The sequence below is a fragment of the Staurois parvus genome, unplaced genomic scaffold (assembly GCF_062004578.1).
Source record: "Staurois parvus isolate SC_StPar_1 unplaced genomic scaffold, SC_StPar_1.0 ptg000019l, whole genome shotgun sequence".
Lineage (NCBI taxonomy): Eukaryota > Metazoa > Chordata > Amphibia > Anura > Ranidae > Staurois > Staurois parvus.
Genome location: NW_028317815.1, coordinates 23,611,602 through 23,629,595, shown reverse-complemented (window position 1 = coordinate 23,629,595; position 17,994 = coordinate 23,611,602). Strand labels below are relative to the sequence as shown.

The 17,994-nt window shown below is 40.1% G+C and overlaps 1 protein-coding gene across 1 annotated transcript in view; it reads left to right on the top strand.

The window, feature by feature from the left end:
- Positions 1-17,994, top strand: part of SEMA3C (semaphorin 3C) — a 198,632-nt gene that overhangs the window by 101,706 nt on the left and 78,932 nt on the right. The window contains exon 3 of the mRNA XM_089685854.1: positions 16,569-16,729. Coding sequence (XP_089541980.1) covers positions 16,569-16,729 — 161 coding nt within the window. The remainder of the gene's footprint in view (positions 1-16,568; positions 16,730-17,994) is intronic.

Here is a 17,994-nt window from a genome sequence, read left to right as displayed (position 1 = left end):
TGAGCAAAAACAAAAGTGTCTTCCTTTCCTGATCATCTTTTCTCCCCTCTGGTCTACACCATTGGTGGAAAAGAGTGTCATACCTGCATATCAAACCACTTTCCCTAATATCTGCGTGTGTCTTTAAGTGTATTTCCACTTTTGCTATCAAAAATGAGAAAACCCCACTATCAGGGGTGGACTGACTATTCGAGCACGCGGGCACTGCCCGAGGGCCCAGGGTCAGTAGGGAGCCCCATGAAATGCCCCAGGTACCTTTTTTATAGGTTTTTTTGGGTGTGCTTTGAGTGTGAGCAAGGACACAGGGGCCCCATGATCCCCTATTGCCCGGGGGCCCCATGAGTTGTCAGTCTGCCCCTGCCCACTATATGTTTATGTGTTCCCATTCACACAGCATCCAATAAATCCAGTATTTCTTACCTTTTAGATGTTTCTCAGGAGGTGTCATGGCTGATTGCAAGATATTTTGAACGCTGATGTTAGTGAACCTGTCCCAGGTCTGTCCTCATCAGCATACAATGCAAGAAGCCTAGCCTCTACATCCTTAACCCTTTTTTAAGACAGACTGTCTTTAAATCTGGTTGCTTTTGATATTGAAGATCTACCTGCACAGTACAGGTAGGGTAATTTATGGCAAAAACAGCTCCCCACCCCCCTCTTAAACAAAGAGAACTATGTAGACTTTTTCCTTGCTGGAGGGTCCGGAATAGAGCATCTAAAAAAGGTAAGCTGCAATTTTTAAATGTTTTTTTTTTTTAAGTTATGCTATGTGATTGGGGACATGTAACAAATATAAAGTAGGTATTATACCAATTTGGCTGCAGAAGCATAAATATACTTTAAAGTGGAAGAATTAGTAAATCGATAGTTAAGTATATCATATTTACTAGTTTTAAACTTTTTTTTTTTACATTTCTTTAGCTACTTCCTGGTTTCCTGCCTAGGCAAATGATGTCATACATTACAACAGTCTTCAGGAGGGGAGGGAGGGTTCCCAGCTCAGTCAATGCCTGAGCTAAGGTCAGATAGATCCCAGGAAGCAAATGTTACATAAATCAACAGCCCTTACTCAAGATGGCCATTGCCAGAAATGCTAGGGGGTGTATTCCAAAAAATATTTCTCAGCAAAATAAAACATGGAGACATGGATGGATGGGCGAGTTTGCTTTTGAATAATAATTAAACAGCATTTTTTGTTTGTGGTGCTCAGATGCAGTGCATTTCCACAAAGACTTTGTACTTGGAGCACCTGTGCTAATAGGGCAGCATTCCCCCTGTATACTAAATCCTGTCCTGGTTGAGGGAGGGCATGCATTCAATGGGCAGCTGTGGTCTAAATGTTTTGTAAATGTAAATGTGTTATACAATGTTCCGGTCAATGTAACATAGAGACACACCCAGCAAACATGTAAGAATGAACTGAGTCATCCAGCTTGGCTCACTCTGCAGGGTGTCCCTAAAGTCTGGACACATAGGCAAAATGCATCTTGAGAAAAAAAAAACATATTTTTAGTTCAGTGATATTTCCTATGTGTCCATATTTAGGGGCACCCTGTACAATACCTGATGTCTGGGGTGTATTTGGTGGGACATGGAAACACTTGTCGAGCTCTCCCTTTAACCGCTTTCGCGCTACCCTATAGCAGAAATACTGCTACAGGGCAGCACGGATGTGTAGAATCATGTATATACTGTATACCCACCACCATTCGCATCCTCGGCTGTCAGTTACCACGTTCCAGATGGTGATTCCTCACTGGCAACCGGTAATCACTGACTATTACCAATGGGGGAGAGACCTGTGTATAAACAACACAGATCTCTCCCCTGTCAGCTCCTGCACACTGCTTTGTATGGCTCTGCATAGCAGAGCCACACAAAGCATTGTGCTTACAGTGTAAAGCACTCACAACCAACATAGTAAAACAGCACACATTAGTGCCATTAGTACAGTGTCAGTGCTTTTTATTAGCACTGATCACTGTATTGGTGTTTCCGGAGATGTAAGTGACACCAAGTCAGTTCCCCCCCCTCAGTGTCAGAATGTCTGCCGCAGTCCCGCTATAAGTCGCTGATCACCGCCATTACTAGTTAAAAAAAAAAAAAATTCCAGTATATATACTGCCATTTGTAAATGCTATAACTTTCACATAAACCAAGTAATATACACGTATTGGGATTTTTTTTTTTAGCAGACGTGTAACAGAACACACTTTGGCCTAAATTTATGATGAAATTTGATTTTTAAAATTTTTTTACTGGACATGTTTAATAGCAAAAGTCAAAAATGTTTTTTTCTCAAAAGTGTCGGCCTTTTTTTATTTATAGCGCATTAAATATAAAAACAATCAATATGCACTTATTGCGTTGTTCTTTAGCAAAGACATGTAGCAGAGTACATTCTGGCCAAGATTTATAAAGAAACTGTAATATTTTTTATTTTTTTTATTGAATATGTTTTATAGCCGAAAGTAAAAAAAAGTTTTTTTTTTTTTTTTTTTTAAATTTTCGGTATGTTTTCATTTATATTGCAAAAAATAACAAACTCAGTGGTGATCCAATACCACCGAAAGTAAGCTCTATTTGTGGGAAAAAAAGAATGTAAATTTCATTTGGGTGCAGCGTTGCATTACCGTGCAATTGTCAGTGAAAATAATGCAGTGCCATATCGCAAAAAGTGGCCTGGTCAGGAAGGGGGGTAAATCCTCAGGAGAACAAGTGGTTAAACTCTCGGTAAGAAGGCCTAATAGGGCTATTAATTTTTACAACTCTAGTGCATAAGAAGGGACTTGAGGCAGCATGCTGGTTGAAGCGTATGCATGGCTTCCTGAGCTCACCAAGTTGTTGTCACATCTAAGCACCGTTCTAAAAATATAGAAAACCTACCCATATAAATACATTTCCGTGACTTCGTACGTACATTTGTCTCTACGCGTTGTGTTACTTGAGCATTACATTGTGCAGATTCAGTGAATTTATGTGTCTGAATCTTAAAGCCAGCAAATAATTGCAGCTAAGTAAAGTGTTACACATAGCTACAAAGTAAGTGTGACTAGGCTATATTTAAGACATTTTATTTATAGTAGCCAGCTCTAGTGTTAGGAAACATTCTTCACTGACTTCACCAAGCTTTCCTGTATGGAGGTGATTTAAGTTTGTTTTTTTAATTATGTAAAATGTAGTCAAGAGTTTATAACACATCTGTAATTTGTATATAATCTGTATCTGTACAGTATGAACCTGGAGTGCACCTGTGATCAGGCCTTAGGGCTGCATTGCAGTGCAGCGGATGGTGTGCAGTGCGATTCAGCGGATTGCACTTTTCTTTTTTTTCATTTCTTTTTTTAACAAACTTTATTGAGATGTCACAAAGAAAGCTGTGAGGTGGGAGGCAGTGTATTTCCTCTTACTGCGCTGCACTGATAAAAAAAATACTGCATGCAGTACTTTTTCTAAGCGCACTGTGCCCGCACACCACCACAATGCATTGGTGTGAACCGGACACATAGGTGAGAAGGCATTTTACTGGAATAGCCACCCAACACAGTCCCATCACATCTGGTGTCAGGGGCGGACTGACAACTCATGGGGCCCCGGGCAATAGGGGATTATGGGGCCCCTGTGTCCTTTCCCAAACTCAAAAAAGCCTATGAAAAAGGTACCAGGGGCATCTCATGGGGCCCCGTACTGACCCCGGGCCCTTGGGCAGAGCCCAAGTTTCCAAATGGTCAGTCCGCCCCTGTCTGGTGTGAACATACCTGTAACGGAGGTGTAGGTGAGGCAGAACACTCATGGAGAGCAGTGGGCACACAAGGATTTTATTGGGGGGTTTGGGGCACTTGATTGGTGCAGCAAGAGTTAAGTCTGGGGCACACAGCAGAGGGACAGTTCAGGCAGGTAATGGGTAAAGTCCAGGCTACAACCGGGCACACAGCAGAAGGCAGCTCTGGCAGGCAGGGTAATCAGGGCACACAGCAGAAGGCAGCTCTGACAGACAGGGTAAGCAGGGCACACAGCAGAAGGCAGCTCTGACAGGCAGGGTAATCAGGGCACACAGCAGAAGGCAGCTCTGGCAGGCAGGAGGTCCGGGCACTCAGCAGAGGGCAGTTCACAGGGTAGCGATTTAGGGACTCACCAACCAGCAGTGGCCTCAGAGGAATTCTAGGCAGATAGGCACCAACTCCTCACAAGTCTTCAGAGGGCTGTGTGTCTTGGCTTCAAGCTTCAAGACTACACAGGCAATATAGGATCACAAGTCCCAGCAGTGCACAAAGCAAAGCACAGTTCAATGCTTCTCTAAGTTAGGTCTCTGCCATGAATACCTCTGTCCATCCTGACTCAAGCTCTCCCATTCTAAGAGTCTTTCTCCCCACATAGGGACAGTACAGTGCCCTTTCAATTGACCAAGCCCCAAGCTCCTGGTGCTTACATGTCTGGCTTTTCACAGCCATCAGACACCATGATGTCTGTGCTCCCTACTGGGATAACTCTCACCTCCCACCCCCTGCGGGGCACAGGAACTTCAAATTATAAACAAAGCAGACAAGCTGACCGTTGGCCACAAGTGTTAACAAAACAACACAAAAATAAAATAATATTTCTGCTGTCCGTCACAATACCCTTCAGATCCTGGCCCACGGTGCAAGCCCTGGCTTTTACCAGTTGTTTTCTTAACAAAATATATGTTCTTTAACCACTTCAATACCAGGCACTTTCTCTCCTTTCCTGCCCATTCCAATGTTCAGCTTTCAGTGCTGTCACACTTTGAATGACAGTTACACAGACATGCAAGACTGTACCCAAACCTTAAGTTTTTATCATTGTTTTTGAGATAGATAGAGCTTTCTTTTTGCTGGTATTTAAGCTCCACTGGGCTTTTATTTTTTTTTCTAAAAAATGAAAATAGACCAAAAATTTTGAAAAGTAACTTTTACTTCATTTCTGTTATACAATTTTACAAATTTGTAATTTTTCTTCTTCACTGATGTGCGCTGACGAGTCTGCACTGATAGGGCTGCACTCAAGGGCACTGATACGTGAACTTATCCTTTAAAAGTCCCCTCATGCAACTTTTTTTTTATTTTTCATTATTTGTTCAATGTCTAGCCCCCTGTGCAAAGATGCCAAACCACAAAACAAGCATACAGTCTTGCATTCCACTAATAAAGTGTCACTAAAGCAAAAAATTTTTTTAGATAGACTAAGGGAGGGTTATAATCCCTGTTAGGTTTTTTTTGCCATCTGTGTCCCATTTCTCGTCACTTCCTTTCCTGTAGCCAAAACAAGAAGTGAGAGGAAATCCCTCCAAAGCGAGGGAATCCTGGGGTGTCACGAAGGTCACCAGAATTAGTGTCCCCATTATTTCCCCTCTATTTCTGTTTTAATGACAACCCAAAATTTGGGATTTTGTTTTGTTTTCATTTTTGATTATACTGGTAAACAGGACAGATAGTGAGAGTGAATCTCCCTTAAGCCGTCCATACAAGATTCATTCAGAGGGTTGAACTAAAAAAAAAAAATAAGCCGATTCCCCCATCCATACATTCAATGTGGATGGGGGAATCTTTCAGGCTGAGCTATTATATTCTGACAGTGGGGAAACTTCCCCGCCATCAGAACACAATGATCAGTGTTGCTGACTATAGGCTTTAGTGACCCTTTAGGATGTCCGCGAGTGTGGCATATCTTGCTGTGTTACAGCAAAAATCTCTTTGAACACGTAATAAAAAATCATGAGGGGGAGCCTAAAAACACTACTTATAATGTAGGCCATTGTTTCTTAGGCTACTTTCACACTGATCCGCTGCAAAAACATGCTTTCTGAGCATTTTTAAAGGACATGTGACACCAAACGCTTCTCAAAGGCGCTTTTGAGGTGCTTTTCAGGCGCTTTTCGGGTGCTTTTCGGGCTTTCTTTCAGTAATTTTTCATTGTGAAGAGGCGTTTTTGGGGTGTTTTAACTCCCCAAACATGCCCCAAAGATGCTGCAAGCAGGAGTTTTTAGGCTAATTTGTGAAGCGTTTTTGCATTAAAAAAGCACCTGAAAAGCTCAACAAAAATGCTTCCCTATGTATGTGAATGTACAGTTGTGTTCAAAATAATAGCAGTCAGACATCACTAACCTGATCAATCACTGTTTTTGGTAGAAATGATATTTCTACATGGCAAATAATTTACTAGCAGGTATAATAGAGTAATAGAAATCCAACAGACCCAACAGTCATGACATGCATGCTGCTGATTCTGTATAATTGAATCACTAATTGAAAGGGGCATGTTCAAAATAATAGCAGTGTGGAGTTCTATTAGTGAGGTCATTCATTCTTTGAAAAACAGGTGGCAATTATTGCGCTTATTTAAGGAGGGAAGGCAGCAAATGTTGTACATGCTGGTTACAGTGCATTTCTCTCTGAAATTCTGAGGAAAATGGGTTGTTCCAGACATTGTTCAGAAGAACAGCATACCTTGATCAAAAAGTTGATTGGAGAGGGGAAAACATATAAAGAAGTGCAGAAAATGATAGGCTGCTCAGCTAAAATGATTGCAAATGCTTTAAAATGACAACCAAAACCTGAAAGACATGGAAGAAAGCGAAAAACTACCATTGGAATGGATAGAAGAATAGCCAAAATGGCAAGGACTCAGCCAACAATCAGCTCCAGGAAGATCAAAGAAGGTCTAAAGTTACCTGTGAGTACTGTTACAATTAGAAGACGCCTATGTGAAGCCAAGCTATCTGCAAGAATCCCCCGCAAAGTCCCACTGTTAAAAAAAAGACGTGCTGCAGAGGTTACAATTTGCCAAAGAGCACACTGACTGGCCTAAAGAGAAATGGCGCAACATTTTGTAGACTGATGAAAGTAAGATTGTTCTTTTTGGGTCTAGTGGCCGGAGACAGTTTGTCAGATGACCCCCAAACACTGAATTCAAGCCACAGTACACTGTGAAGACAGTGAAGCATGGTTGCGCAAGCATCATGATTTGGGCCTATTTATCGCATACCAGAGATCATGGATCAGTTTGAATACATCAGAATACTTGAAGAGGTCATGCTGCCTTATGCTGAAGAGGAAATGCCCTTGAAATGGGTGTTCCAACAAGACAACGACCCCAAACCTCCAGTAAACGTGCAACATCTTGGTTCCAGACCAACAAGATTGATGTTATGGAGTGGCCAGCCCAATCCCCGGATCTTAATCCAATAGAAAACTTGTGGGGTGACATCAAAAATGCAGTTTCTGAGGCAAAACCAAGAAATAGAGAAGAACTGTGGAATGTAGTCCAATCATCCTGGGCTGGAGTACCTGTTCACAGGTGCCAGAAGTTGGTCTGCAACACAGATGTACAGCAGTTCTCAGAAATAGTGCTTATACAACTAAATATTAATTAAGTGATTCAAACGAAAGCAAAATCTTCAAACATTTTTCAGTTTATATAGTGAATGTTTGAGTTTGTAAAAAAGAATACAAACACTGCTATTTTTTTTAACCGTCTAATATTCACTTTTCTTCAATTTTTTTAGTGGAACAACACAAATTTGATATATTATTCTTCATGTTTTGATTTGGAATAGAATGTGTAGTGTTCCCAATGCATTTGTGTGTATGGAAATAAAAGCTATTAGAAGGATTTTGAGCTTTATTCCCTTTTTTCAACACACTGCTATTATTTTGAACACAACTGTATATCTATATATGTTTTCACACTGAGGCGTTGCGATTGCGGTGCAGTGTAAAAACTCCTGCTTGCAGCATTTTTGGGGCATGTTTGGTGAGTTTACAGTGCTTTTGCCGTGCTTTGTGAGCATTTTTAAAGGATGTGACTTAAAAAGCACCTCAAAACCACCTCTGAGAAGTGTTTTGGTGCAGTTTTTGAGTGTTTTGCAGGCATTTTTCATTGATTTCAATGGGAAGAGGTATTGTTGGGACTTTTTTTTTATCTCACCAAAGATGCTGCAATCAGGAGTTTTTATGCTACTTTTTGACCAAACTCTTCTTAGAGGCGGTTTTGAGGTGCTTTTCAGGTGCTTTTTGGGTGTTTTTCAGGTATTTTTCATTGGTTTCAATGGGAAGAGATGTTTTTGGGGCATTTTTGTTAACTCACCAAACATGCCCCAAGAATGACTCAAGCAAGAGTTTTTGCGCTACTTTTTGAAGTGTTTTTGTGTTTAAAAAAGCGCCTGAAATGCTCAAGAAAAATTCTTCCCTATGTATGTGAATGTATATCTATGTATGTTTCCACACTGAGGTGTTGCGAATGCAGTGTAAAAACTCCTGCTTGCAGCATCTTTGGGGCATGTTTTTTGAGTTTACCGTGTTTTTGCCATACTTTCTGAGTATTTTTTTAAAGACACGTGACTTAAAAACTGTACCAAAACGCTTTTCAGGGGCATTTTTGAGGTGCTTTTCAGGCGCTTTTCGGGCATTTTTCAGGCATTTTTCATTGATTTCAATGGGAAGAGGCATTTTTGGGGTGTTTTTTTTCTTAACTCACCAAACATGCCCTAAAGATGCTGAAAGCAGGAGTTTTTAGGCTACTTTTTGAAGCATTTTTGCGTTACAAAAAGCGCCTGAAAAGCTCAAGAAAAATGCTTTCCTATGTATGCGAACTTATATCTATGTATGTTCTCATGCTGAGGTGTTGCGATTGCGGTGTAAAAACTCCCGCTTGCAGCATCTTTGGGGCATGTTTGGTGAGTAAAAAAAAACACCCCAAAAAAGCCTCTCCCATTGAAATCAATGGAAAGCTCAGAAAGCGTGGTAAAAATGCCTATGCGTTTTTGCTGTGTTTTTGTGGCAGATAAGTGTGAAAGTAGCCTAAAACCACATTGCAAGTGGATGTGGTTGTGAGGCGTCACCACATGAATGTGTAATAAATGTAACCTAGTTTTTCCAAATGCAAAATCTGTGGTGAACAATATAACACACTTTAAGTTTAAAATGGTATACCACCATGATGTGCGACTTTAACTATAAACAATGTGGTTAATGTGTAACAGACATCATTGTTTCTATGTGATGAAAGCATAATAAATATTCCCACCTACAACAGTGCTACTTTCAAAACCTGTGAAGCAATGTGACCACACTGGCATATATTGGAGTTCAGCAAACTGGGACGAAGGGAATTCTAAAAATAAGGTGAGGTAAAGATACCCTGGCCTTAGCTAAAAATGAAAGGAAATCAACGAAAGGAATTTCTTGCTCTCTCCTTAATAAACCTTACAGGAATGATGAAGTTTGTTGTACAGCCATTGTTATTTGTCTATGTTTGCTTTTGCTTAGATTTTGGTAACAATTATCCAATGTGGGTTTTCAGAACAAAAAAATGTAATACCTGGTGTAGGTGTATGATTTTCATTATACCAGCCGTATACAGTATATCATGGATAATACTGGGGTCATTTGGGGAGGGGGTGCATTAATACGTTCAGGTTTTCAAAAAAAATAAATAAATACACATCTTTTGCAGGTAAAAAAAAGTGCATGTATTTGTTTTTTTACTTGGAGCCTGTAAAGCATTGTGATTGCGATCAGCAGATGGCAGGTGCCATGCTGGACTCCTGCAGACCTGTCAGTGTATCTGTCTGCTCGTACCTTGTACAGGCAGACAGATTCCCACTGACAGGATAAGCGAATGAACTACCGAAGTGCTCAACAGTGTTGTGGTAGTTCACTGAGAACTACAAGCCGACAGCCACGGAAGCTGTCAGGATGACGTGACCGGGCGGCCATCTAACAAGCCTCCTGGTTTGTCACAACTGTAGCACTGAAAATCATGCATTATCATACCACTGTTCCATCCTGAGGAAGTGGTGGTTGAAACATATTGACATTTAAAATGGAAATTATGCCACGCCACATATCTTATGCCTGGTTCCTAATGAATGAAAGTGTGCAAAGAAATTCTACTGTTGTTTATTGAGGGTATTGATGTCCCCATAATCAATCGTGTCCAGCCTTTAGTGTTCTGCAAATTGACAGAGTGGAGTTTGGGGGAAATCAAGGAGGAATCATTAGTGGCGGCTTGGGAGGCTTTTATGTCTATATAAGTTGGTCATAAATTCATCGAATCACCCTTATCCATCCATCCATGAGTGAGAGCTTGGAGGGGGTTAAGGAGGGATCATTATCTGTTGCGTGGGAGACATCTAAGTCCATGGAAGCTGGTTATAAATCTACCTAATGTGAGTGCAATGAAGGTCTTTTAAGAAACTTTTTTTTGACCCTCATACAGTATTATACTATTGGCATTTTCTTTTATATTTTATATTGCCCTATGTGGAATCGTTTTGGAAGGAGATTCAGTAAGAAATTGTTAAAGGTATAAAACTATAGGAAACTACCCTCTACCTCCTAAGCCTGTTTTTGATTCTCAAAGCCATATCAGCTTGAGAATCCACTTTATCTGGTGACTGTGGGGGAAATGATTTACCACTGATGATGTGAGCACTCTGGAAAATTTACGACGTTGTTTTATATTTTTATATATATTTTTTTCCTTTTATCACATTTTTTTGGTACACTGGACTTTAATTTGGGACTTTTTCTTTGCCTTCTATATTATAATTTTAAATTTTATTTCTTATTTGTGCTGTGTCACTTTAGAAGCCCTGCATGGCCGCATTTTTTTAGGTAGTGGCAGCAAGGGGGGGGGAGAAGATCTTACTGACTCTTTGCTTCTGTGGTACAACCATTTTATCTCATCATGTTTTGCGGTCTAATAATTGGCCATGATTGGTCACAGTCTGAATGGTGCAGTTCAGTACCACATTTAATGACTAACATGTTGCACACACACAAAGAAACTGTGGGAATTTGAAACATTTTATTAGCATAGTAGTAGAGTATTGTACCATGTTAGACTACAAACTTTTTCCAATAATTAGTGGCTAAGTGATACCCTTTGTTGGCTAACTTGCGCTATTAAAGATAAAATTTTTCAGGATAACTTAGATCTCTTCATCAAGCTTTTTCATGAAAGGAATGACATTGCACTCTTTTATTTCTCTCATATTAACACTGAAGAAGGTCTCAAAGGGATTGTCAAGGCTATACTTTTAGGCACGTTTAGGCATACCAGGCATTTGGGAGTTAATTCATTTCATTGGCCAGAATACATTTTCAGATGAAGGTCAATGACTGTGGGTCCACATATTTAACAAAATTTCCTTTTATGATCTCCTGTGTTTTAACTGGTCATCTTAGCTGTACATTTTTCAGTGTTGCATAGTTAGATAGAAGAAAGATTCCCCAGAACTAGACATTTTAGTTAAAGAGTAAGCAGTGCTTTGCTTTGTGCTGATATTTTATTGGTTAATATTGAACGTTGTTGTAAACCTGCGGGTTGTTTATACATTTTTTAATATGTTACAACATGATGTAACTTATGACTGATCTCTAGTAGTATATCTAAAATATCTGACTTCCCCCTCATAGTATCTCTTGGCAGAATGCCAGCAAGGAAGACGTAATCCATTGCAGCTGCTAAAAAGCTGTACTTCTAAAATTGTGCTTACTGAAAATCTGGAAATGCGTAAATAGGAACACCTCGCTGAGCTAGAGGAAAATCTAACCTTAGGAAGCTCAACGTAAATAAATATTCCTGTCCTTTCTGAAGCATTGTTCAACTTTGAAGTGACTCATTTTCTGTTGAATTTGTGAATATGTATAATGAACAGGCTACAATTCTTAGAGGCTTGCAATAAGTATTTAAAAATACCCACATGCGCACCAGAAGATTTTACCTCCTTCATGACAGGTCATTTTTTGCTACTTTAACTGATAATTGCACGGTCATGCAACGCTGTATCCAAACGAAATTTATATAATTTTTTTCACGCAAATAGAGCTTTCTTTTGGTGGTATTTTATCACCACTGGGTTTGTTATTTTTTGCAATATAAATGAAAAAGTACAGAAAATGTAAAAAAAAAAACAAAACAATAAAAAAAAAACTTTTTTTACTTTCTACTATAAAACATATCCAATAAAAAAAAATTTAAAATAAAATTTCTTCATAAATTTTGGCCAAAATGTACTCTGCTACATGTCTTTGATAAAGAAAAATGCAATAAGTGCATATTGATTAGTTTGCGTTTAACATTATAGTGCCTACAAACATGGTGTATATATACTGGAATTTTTTTTTTTACTACTAATGGTGGTAATTAGTGACTTATAATGGGACTGCAATAGTGTGGCGGGCAATCTGGCACTAACTGACACAGGAGGAACCTGACTAACTGCCACTGACATCACCAGTGAGATTAATACAGTGATCAGTGATAATACTATACACTGTCATTGTACTAATGACACTGGCTGGGAAAGGGTTAACATCTAGGACGATCAAGGGGTTAAATGTGGAGCTAACTATGTGTAATATGTGTAGTGTGCTGCTTTTTAATAATGATCTCTTAGTTTCTCATCCCTGCTTTTCAGGGATGAGAAACAGAGAGATCGTTCCCTCTGTACAGAGCTCTGTGTTGATTGTCAACACAGAGCTCTGGGCTGTGATTGTAAACAGACGATCAGCAGGTCCTGGCTGTGAATCATTGGCTGGGACTTGCTGACAGGCTCCTACCTTGTACAGTCATTGCGGGTGCCAGCCAGGGGGCGCACATACATGCGCCCGAAACCTGGAAGTAGGCAGAGCTGTATGGGAACTTTGCTTTGACTTCAATGGCCGCCCATCCGATGTACACTGTGGGCGAGCGGTCACTATATGGATGCTCTTCAATTATATGGAAGGCCTGCTTCAGGCATGCCAACTCCCATTCCACAAGACCACATTAATGCTTTAAAAGAAAAAGAGTAAAAGCTAGAAAACTTGCTTACCTTCTACAAGGTGTTTGCACTGGAGAGGATAGCATCACAATACTTCCAAGGAGATCTTAGGAATGCTGAGAATTCATAATCTTAGAAGAAACCAGAAGGACACTGTACTGCAGCATCTGCTCGTGAGGTTTGGGATCCTCATCATTCTCAGTATCTCCTGACAAAGATCGTGATGTCATTGTCTTTTCTTCACAGGTGTTTTTGCAGCAATAGTGTGGTATGTTGGAATGGGGCAGGGGGTGTACAATTAGTACCGTTATTACATTCGGTGCAAGGTCTGCTTTAGGCCTCATTAAGACAAGCGCTGACACCCATACTGCATGCATGAGGCATTTGTTTGCATGTTTTCATAAATGGTGTATGCATGCGTCCTCTGGAAGCGGCTGTATGGGCACAGTCCTATGTCAAAATCTGACAAGCACGCAGATGAGTAGCCCCAATCGCAGAAGGCATGCCCTTGGAGGACACTCACCCACACGCCTGTCAAATTAGACAGGAGCTATATCCATGCAGCCACTGTGCTACTAATGACTTACAAGGGCAGCCTGCATGCAGCACCCGAAGGCACTAGCTGCATAAACAAATGGCCAATTCACGGTGTGTGGGCCTCAGCCCCTGTGTGAATGAGACCTAAGTCTGATCTAAAGGTCTGCAATTAACAAAGTTCATGCTTCTTCATAGAGAACAGGGGTTGCACTCTTCAGGGGCTGACGGTGGACAGTTTTTACAGAAAACGAACTGTAAGACTTTGCACACCTTTTGGTTTGATACACTTAGAATGTATTTAGCTACTTTAATCTGAAAGTTCAATTTGGCTTGAAGCTTAAACATTCATGGGTTCATAGGTTTAGATCAGTGTTCTCCAAACTGGGGCCTGCAGGCTGGATGTGGCCCTCCGCTTGCCTTTATCTGGCCCTTGAGACACTATTCCTCCCACTGATATGAGGCACTATTCCTTCTACTGATATCATCATGGGGGCATAGTTCCTCTCTCTGATATAAACAATGGAACACTATTCCTTCCTCTGCCACCAATGATGGCTAACTGTTCCTCCCACTGACACAAAGGATGGGTCACTATTCTGTTACTAACAGCAACAATGGGCCATTATTCCTCCCATTGATACCCATGATGGGAAATTATTCCTCCCATTAACACAAACAATGGGTCACTATTCTTTTACTAACAGCAACAATGGGTCAATATTCCTCCCACTGATAAGAGGCACTATTCCTTCTACTGACATCAACAATGGGGCGTAATTCCTCTCACTGATATAAACCATGGAAAACTATTCCTCCCTTTGACACCAGTAATGGAACATTATTCCTCCCACTGACACCAATGATGGGTCACTATTTCTCCCACTGACACCAGCAATGGGATAATATTCCTCTCATTGACACCAAAGATTGACACTATTTTTCCCAATGACACCAACACTTGGGGAATCATGGGTTCTATTGCTTCCACTCACACCAACAGCGGGATATTATTTCTCCTTTTACTGACCGCAGGCGCTGTGTAATTTTTTTACTCCCACTGACCACCAAACTTGGGGCACTGTTTACTCCCACCGATACTGGGGCTTTTTCTACTCTCACAGACCACAGTCCAGCCCCTCTAAAGTAAACCGGCTCTTTGTTTACAAAGTTTGGAGCCCTCTCCTTTAGATCAAGGAAACAGAGGGAAGAAGTTTTAGGACTCCTTTTGTCACATGATATTTAATTCTGTCTGTGACCTCATTGGGAAGATTTGCCATCATTTTCAGACAGACAGCAATCCAAACCTGACGAAGGTTTTAATCCTTCTTCTCTTATAACATTTATTTTATGCATTCATATCTCTGTCAACATTTTGAATCGGGTGCTTTCCTGGTGACACAGAGACATCAGTAAACATGACAAAGGTTATAACAGTTCCCTACTTTGTCCAATTTTATTTTCTGGAGTTGAGTTTTAACTACAAACTGAAGCAAACAGGATCTCAGCAACACTCAGCAGCAAGTCAGGGAAGAGAATGCATCTTTACACGTAGGTCCATAGCCTAATATAGAAAAGAACTTTAAAGGATCTTTGTTATGCCCACAGACAGTCTGCTCAATACAATGATTTATGATCTGCTAGTAATATATTCACACACAGTGACAGGAGTGGCCAGCATGTTCTTTGTTCTGCATGGCGGTGCATTGCAGTTGTGATGACTGAAGGACACTCAGGTATAAGAACACATTCCTTATAGTAAATGTTATTTACTATACTGTGTATACTATGGCTAATTAGCAGCACTGGTATATATGCCACTCATATTTTATAACCTTTTATAAATTATAAATTGCCCTGCCCCCAATATTATGGAGATCAATAGATATGAACACATTTGAAGTCCATATCAGGAGAGCAGCCTAGGTGATGACCATGACTCCCTCCATAGATAGTGGAGGAGTGACATAGCCACCCAGAGTAGAAGTGTGTTATCTGCAGATTTATTGGGTGAAAATAAAGCAAAAGCCCAATCTCGTTCTCCCTTCTTTTCCTCCCTTTTATTTACTCTCGCCTTTTTCCCTCATCTTGCTACAACCTTAATGGCTTGCAACTTGAGTTTATGGTACACAAAATATTTCTTCACCACATCCTTCACTGATTAAATAATAGCATATTTTACAAATGTTTTGGGGGCTTATTGCTGCTTTTGTTCACCTCTGAAATAATAGTAGGATTGTTTTTTATGTTTTATATTCATATGGCTCACGGTATAACTTTATACTTAATCCATTGGAAATGTATGAATTATCCATTCCTATTTGTATTTTTGACCTATCATGGTCTTGTACTGTTTTTTACTTCTTTTGTCACTAAAAATATTGAACAAGAGGATAAAGCAAAAGGATCCTGACATAAGAAAACAAATGCAGTCACCACACCAAGGACTGGTGAGCTGCAATATACAGTATTACTTTTTTGTTTTGGGTTTAGATATTCTTTTAATATTTTGTTAAATTCCTCCCTGTTGCTGATTTCTTACCTTCACTCAATATGTCATCCATCTTCTGGTTCACTCAGTAGTTGCTCTGAAATAGCTTATTAATTTTCCATTTTCATATCAAACCATTAATTCTCTTAGGTTTTCTGTTTGTAAGATCAGTGACTGCTATGCCTCCTATTCCCCCAGACACCAGTCTTGGCACATCTCTTCTGTAGTTCTTTCTCCAGGAAGCAGTGGTGTAATACAGCCCCACTTGCAGTGGTTGGTGGACCGAAACTCTCAGGCAAATACAACATGTACAGGATCAGTGTACCCATCCACATTCCCTGTGGTTGATGGGAACTGTAGTTTCCTTTTACTGCAGAGAGAAAGGAGAGGATATGATGTAATCCCTGCTGTTACACATCCTCCTTGGTAGAGCAAATGCTGTTATCTTTCAAATTATAGAGATGGGGTCATGAAAATTCAATTAGCCTTTTCTCCTAATTGGTAAGGATTTTAAAAATGTTATTAACGGTTTAGTGTTTTGTGTAGGGGGTGTACTAATGGGTGATTTGTTTGCCTGTCTTGGAGTTCTTCTTTATATAGTTATGTAATGTCATCCCTATTACTGATTTTTTAACCTTATCTAAAACGTTAATGTACAGAAACTTTTTTCAAGCTGCTTACTTTTTTGTGAACTACTATTATAATTATATACATTGGATGTTTACAGAGGAATCTTTTTCTTTTCCTTTGTTTCAGAACTTAAGGACACAAAGACATCTGAGTACTACACAATATCACAGAGCCCGCTGGACTACAGGATTTTGTTAATGGATGAAGACCAGGATAGAATCTATGTGGGCAGCAAGGATCATATTCTGTCATTGAACATTAACAACATTAGTCATGATCCTCTCAGCGTAAGTCAATAAGATAAGATTGGTTTTGTATTTAGGTTTTTTACTTCCTCAACACACTGCAGGATGTGTTCATGTTCCAGGATATTACACACAAAGTATAAAACACAGAGCACAAGTAATACTACAATGCAGGGGTGGACTGACCATTTAGAAACTCAGGCACTGCCCGAGGGCCCAGGGTCAGTAGGGGGCCCCATAAGATGCCCCTGGTACCTTTTTCATCGGCTTTTTTGAGTTTGGGCAAGGACACAGGGGCCCCATGATCCCCTATTTCCCGGGGGCCCCATGAGTTGTCAGTCCTCCCCTGCTACAGTGTATGTTGGGGTGTATTTTTTCAGCAGTCTCATGCATCTATTTCCTAACTGTTATCTATTGTCTACGGCCAGATAAAAGCGGAATGTTAACAATATGCAAAGCAGCTTTCTAACAATTTACGATGTTTGATGAGCAACCACAAAAGCAGTCAAACAGAGCAAGGCAATCTACCACTAGCAATTTACATGAATATCTAAATAGCAGGGGTTGTCTTCTACTGCATGAATTCATTTGACATAAATTAATACAGCTATGTATTCATTAATAATTAAAGTGGTAGTAAACTCTAATTTAAAACTTCAGCTATAATTTAAAAGCTCCAGCCAATGACATCACTGCTCATGCACAATGCCCTCTGCATTTAGAGTGCACTGAGTGTGCCATGGATGCAGGAGCACCGTACCACAATAGTGACTGCTATGTGCATGTGCAAGATTGTCATCATTGTGGCCTGGCCATTCAATTGAGAGCATGAACCTGGAAAAAAGACTGGGTGAACATACAAGAGCTGGGAGTGGAGACAATTCAGCACTCGTTTAAAAGGTCACTTTATCATAATCTACTAGTATGCACCAGATGATAGTGCATTATGAGTTTAACCTGTAGGGTCCCATTAAAAAAATGGTGTTTGTAGTGTTTACCACTGCTTTAACTGTATCTTTTTATGTAAGCAGCATAGGTTCCTGATTTTTATCTGGTATCAGCCTCTTCTAGTTCTGTAAGGCATAGCTCAAACTGCAAGAGGGAAAATTAGTACATGGAGTTAGTCAGTTGTGCTACAGTGCTCATGTGCTAACAAAGGGCATTCTGATAAGAGTAGCAGAGTGATTTGGAGGTGAGTTTGTCAATTTGCTGCTTCTCTTTTTACTGACAGTCACAAGTAAGGGGAGGAATAGGTCCTGTAAGTGTTGCTTAGAAAAAGCAGAACTCCTGCCCTACCAGACAAAGCT